The 5,758-nt window shown below is 41.5% G+C and overlaps 1 protein-coding gene across 3 annotated transcripts in view; it reads right to left on the minus strand.

Annotated features, from left to right (window-relative positions):
- Window positions 1-5,758, minus strand: part of otud7b (OTU deubiquitinase 7B) — a 46,972-nt gene that overhangs the window by 8,656 nt on the left and 32,558 nt on the right. For all 3 annotated transcript variants that reach the window (XM_010776197.1, XM_010776196.1, XM_010776195.1), the window contains exons 4-7: window positions 5,293-5,523; window positions 4,814-4,915; window positions 3,551-3,678; window positions 587-693 (exon numbers count right to left, since the gene is read on the minus strand). In XM_010776197.1, coding sequence (XP_010774499.1) covers window positions 587-693; window positions 3,551-3,678; window positions 4,814-4,915; window positions 5,293-5,523 — 568 coding nt within the window. The remainder of the gene's footprint in view (window positions 1-586; window positions 694-3,550; window positions 3,679-4,813; window positions 4,916-5,292; window positions 5,524-5,758) is intronic.

Raw genomic sequence — 5,758 nt, forward strand, 5'->3', positions numbered from 1 at the left:
TTTTGCACGTCGCGGGTGCGGGGCGGGAGCGGGTCTTGAAAATCCGACCCGTGCAGGACTCTGGTGTGACTAAGTGTGCGTCAGGTTAACAGGCCCTGCATTGTCTGAGCCAGGCCTNACATCAACCAGCTCTGACTGGGGGATCCCAAGGCGCTCCCAGGCCAGCGAAGAGATATAATCCCTCCATCTGGTTCTAGGTCTACCCATTGGTCTCTTCCCAGCTGGACGTGCCTGGAACACCTCCCTAGGTAGGCGCCCAGGTGGCATCCTAACTAGGTGCCCGAACCACCTCAACTGGCTCCTTTCGACGCGAAGGAGGAGCGGTTCAACTCCGAGTCCCTCCTGGATGACCGAACTTCTCACCTTATCCCTAAGGGAGACACCAGCCACCCTGCGGAGAAAACCCATCTCGGCCGCTTGTACCCGCGATCTTATATTGTTACAATAAATAGCAGATTGACTAAAAATGAGGCCCAGTCACTCAGTTCAGAGAGTGAGCGCAGTTGTTTGTTCATGAATAAAAACATGAGTGTGACTAAGTGTGCGTCAGGTTAACAGGCCCTGCATTGTCTGAGCCAGGCCTCACCCGTTGGTGCCGTTGGTGCTGTAGTGTATTCTCGGCTCACTGGAGGCTAGCTTCAACAGTTCATTCCACTCTTTCTGCCACTCCTCCTCTGTGTACACCAGACCAGACTGAGGAGAAAGGAAGGACACACACACATTTAGAGAGGGAGTGTCAAGTGTCACAAAAGCATGCACTGACGTTATGGCGTCTTACCACAAGGTTACATGCTAACAATTGAGGAAAGAAACTTCAATAGTGCATTTTCAACCCTCGCTGTATCGCTCACACAGTAGCAACAGAATCTCCATTTAAGGAAATAAGGAAACTGTTCATTAATCAATAACTTTCACAATTTCACCCAATATTTTCATTCTGTAGCATTTTACACTCTATGGCTTTGTTTTGATTATAAATCCTGCACTCCTAACAGCACAGTCATGGCCATAAGACAGGAAAACATAAACATTTATTTTGTGCATTTATAATACCAGGAAGAAAACAAGTAAGTTAGGAAGTATGGAAGTTTAATTTGTGACCTTTTTTCTCTCTTTTTTGTTGCAAAAAATAGAATAAAATGATCTTTATTCAACTTTCTTCAAAGAACCCACAAGTATTTTCAATATTGTGAGAAAACAGGGGCTCAGAATGCTATTTGATATGGATCTATTTACATTTGTATAACCTCTAAGTATACGCTCTCTTGTCCTCTCCTCTGCTTTGTGTAAACAGCCTGAAGTTCAGTTGCAGTTTCACTGAATATTTGTTAAATGACTGTCTGTCTCAGCCGAGTCATTCATGGCTCCCAGTTGCGCTGAGGAACGCAGCATGTCGTGTTTTTCAAAGGATGTGGGTACATTTTAAATGAAACATGTAGACACAGTGACTTGGGAATTCATCCACAAAAAACACAGTGGACGCTGCACTAGCTCAGAAACCAGAGGAGACTGTGAAGTCCACCGCAGACGGACCACTTTTTGACAACATGTCCTCTCCATTAAAGGCAGCTCATTGTGGAATAGCCTCCCAACTGAGATGCGGATTGTCCCACTCTCAATAGTTTTAAAGATCAACTTAAAGAATGGATGAGAAACAACCAGACGTGTAATCACCGCTAAATGCACTTTAACACAGGGGTTTCTTCTCTTGCACTTTATATATCAAAGCTGCTACATTGTACTGCCATAAGGTAAATGCTTGTATGTGCTGCTGATGCTCTTCCTGCATATCATGTATTTATTTGTGTATATAAATGTCATGTTCTTATATGTTGTATGTGACGGGACTACGGATGGAAATTAGCTCAAAGCTCAAATCCGGCTCGTTTACACTTGTAAGCATTATTGTTGTTTTAAAGTGTTCATCAATGTGCACTGTCCCGGTTCAAATAAACTATTAAATGAAATGAAATGGATGAAATAAAACTACTTTGAGATTTGGTTAGTTTCCCTGAGAGAGGCGCTCGTCACACACAATTGAATTTGTATGGGTTGTGGGGTTCAGAGGCTTAACATTCTCTTCAAAATATAAATGTCCTTATTGACCGAAGCAGAACATTCAGACGAGAGAGCGTCCCAGCACAGCCACAGTCCTCTACCGCTCGCCACAGTGCAGCTCCACTGGAGCAAGTTTTGGTTTAAGTGATTTTCTTAAAGACACCTCTGTGGTAACTGTTGAAGAACATCAAGCAGTGATTCGTCTGGCATCTCCTCTGTGGGTGTCTGCACGCTGCCTGCAACCACTTTAGAAAACATACTCAGTGTGCTGCTACGCTGTCAGGGGGAGGAGAGGTATTTGGTTCCGTTAGAAAAAAGGCTCTAAAAATCTTTTTTTTGCCTTTGCAGAGTGTTGAAGTAAAGTGCATCCACAACCCAAACAGTCTCTCTCATGGGTTCTGATAAAGAGTATTAATACAAGGTGGAGATACCAGCACTTACAGATAATAAAGTCAAACAGTAGGGTTATGATAACACAATCTTAAAACCACAGTGTCAAAAACTGATGTTAAATGGCTCATGAAAATAAGTAACAGTGAACCCTTCTAAGAGTAACAGGTTGTTGACCAAGAGAAGACAATCCATTTTAAGTATATGGAAATGGTTTTAACATTTGAATGCTGACAAACTTGTAGTGCAAACCTTTAAATGTTTGGTTGTTACAGCGGTTGGTGGCTACTTTATTAGGTACACCTGTACAATCAATGCAGTCCAATACAACTGTTCTGCAATAAAGTATTTATGAGGTATTTGTGTATAGAGTATTTCATTGAGGTCATATTTATTTGCAGTTTTTTTTAACTGGACTGGATTACGTTAGGAGTTTTCCTCTGTCGTTGATTTTAAAATGTACTAGAAAAAAAGCCTCTCAATAAAATGTAACACAGTACAAACCCATTACCAACTATCACCTCAACAACAGACATAACTGAATTCACGCATTTCCAAAAAATAGAAACTTTGTAGAGGTAGTGTAGGGAATAAAGTGGTTGTATATCTTTCTGATTAATGTTACAGTCATGCTAAAGCACAACCTCTGATGGATATAACACGCATTTCTTCATAGGCCTGATGGTCAAAACATATCTACAGCTATAAATACTTGCATACTGCTACATAATTACTGACACCAAATGACCCAGTATTCTGTCCTCAATCTAGGCTGTGGTCATTATGCAAAATTACTGGAAATCACTGAGATTTGAACAAAGTTTACAGCGACCTAATGCTGTCCTGCCTGTCTCTGTTATTGTTTCCATTGTTTTGGATCAGCTGGCATTACATGGAACACAGAAAACAAACGCACCACAGTGAGCTGTTGCCATGCAAGAGACTTCAGCCATTTAAAGGCCTTTACTTGTGCATTGTTCCTGTATATCGCATTCAAGTAAAACAGCTTTCCTGACTCCACCAGCTTCTCCATGCTTAACACTAGCCCTGCCCACAGAGTTTCAAACATGACCTAGAGAAATGTTCCGCCTCAACAACAGACCTCTTTGTTCTGCTGTGTCTGCTGCCACCTCCACCTGCGCTTCAGTGCCTCTCGCTCCAACCCGTGATCCATCAGTGCATACAGGGACTTCCGCAGCATCAGGTCCCGGTCGTGAAAACCCCACATACCTGCATCAAAAACACAATCAAACAATCAAAATATTGTGTATAATGGTTTGGTTGTAATTAAGAGTTTCAAGAGCTTTTTTGGAATTGTACAGATTTAACTGTTGACAACTATTCTCCATTTAAAAGAGCAGAATTAATGAATAAACTGTGAAACAAAAAATAGTTAAAGTTAAATAGTTAAAGTGGATGCTGGTACCGTCAGAAAACTGTAAACCCCTCGACATATTTGCAGATGAAAATAACTGAAGTACTTTTATTTATGTTAAATTGTATCCCTGATAGTTCAAATGTGTTTTGCCTTCAAGTGGCAAAACAGAGCATTTCAAAATGACAACTGCGTCTTCAGATTTCTTCAGAGCCTACGACAAGCCACACATTTAGTGACTTTTTCAGACCATCAGGGGACATATTTTGAAATATGTTATACTGTTATGTTTTCCGAAAAGTGGTCAGAGTAACCCCAGCACAGATTTTCTCCCCCTCCCCTCACTGCAATGGACACAATCAGGAAGCTTATTGCCATTAAATGCATGATGATGTCAATAATATGCAAATTGGGGTATGGCGTTATCGGACAAGTGTTTGATCTTTTTGAGCTAATGCTATTTACTTTCATACGAAAAGAGTGAGAAAAACACTGCACAGGTAGCACTGCATTTTGTTTCCCAAAGCTTTGTAAAGTACATCAAGGCTTCCTTTTCACCAGAGATTGTACACGGTAGCAGACAGAATTACATATTGAAAGCGAGGTAGACAAACGCCGATGGTGACCAGCATTTTATAGCCATTACACTTTGCAATCAATATTTTTACATTGATACATTAGAGCAAATAATTAGAAGCTATTTTAACTCTATAATGTAAGCCTAGAACCTTTTTGAAACACACATTAAGCACATTAATATTACATTCCCATCCACTACTGAGGGAAACAACAATGTCTTCAGAGATGCATTGGTTAGGATATTATTAATTTTCTGTGCTCGGGCTAAGTGAGCTAAGAGGGCTAAGTGAACGTGCATTGCAACATTGCAATTAGTGCTTAAACCATCAATCAAGCTCGCTCAATGAATGCTAATGGAGAGTGAAACTGCGCTGTATTAGGGTCTTGTTTAAAAAGGTCTGTGATACTCACCGAGCGAGGCGGCGTGTAACAGGCAATTTCCATCTCCGCTTGTCGCCAGAGGCAGCAGATTCTGACAGTTTGAAACCACTTTGGTCCACCAGTTTAGTCGCCCTGCAGGCAAACAGGAAAAACTTAGCCTTCTTGTTTGTAAAACAAATATGGCACAGTATAAATTCAAATACAATTGCTGTAGTACTTCCAGATGGAAAAAATGAAGAAGTTTGGATACTGTATTGAAACCAGATTTTCATGCTGGAAAAATAATATCACATAACTCTTTCATGTCAGCATTCATTCATTAAACAATATGATGTGTATCGACACGATTACCCAATATGTGCTAATATCGTTGAGTATAGTAACTCTGTATCTACAGAAAATGCATGCTATGTCATGAAACAATAAAAACAGCTGTGTCATTCAAGCAGCAAGCATTGCATACAAATCATACAAATGTCATATGAGGGTTGATGTTCAGTTTGTCTCACCAGCATGCTCCAAGGCCACCATCATGGACTGCTCGATGAGGTCCCTCTCGATGAAGCCCCGGAAGTCGTCCCGGTACACGGTGAGGTCTGGAAGTTGGAAAGTGCAGAGGGGCGTGTCCAGAAGCGGCTCGGTGCTGCTCCCTCCAGTGCTCGAGACGTGAGAGCGCGCCAGGGACACGATGGTGGAACTGGCGTGGGAGATTCCCCTCGACAGACGCTTCTCCGTAGCAGCTAACACACAATGGCAGAGGGTGTAGAGAAAAGGTGGTAAATAAGAATATTTAAAAAATATATATATTAGTTACTCCTGATTATCAGTGTTGGGAAGTAACTTAAAGGTGACCTATCATGCAAACTGCACTTTTGTACGTCTTTTATACATGAATGTGTGTCCCCGGTGTTCCAGGGAACTCACCAAGTGTCAGAAAACACAACCCTCTCTATTTTCCTCCATACCCAAATCTCT

The sequence above is a fragment of the Notothenia coriiceps genome, unplaced genomic scaffold (genome assembly GCF_000735185.1).
Source record: "Notothenia coriiceps isolate Sejong01 unplaced genomic scaffold, NC01 NC01_scaffold00016820, whole genome shotgun sequence".
Classification (NCBI taxonomy): domain Eukaryota; kingdom Metazoa; phylum Chordata; class Actinopteri; order Perciformes; family Nototheniidae; genus Notothenia; species Notothenia coriiceps.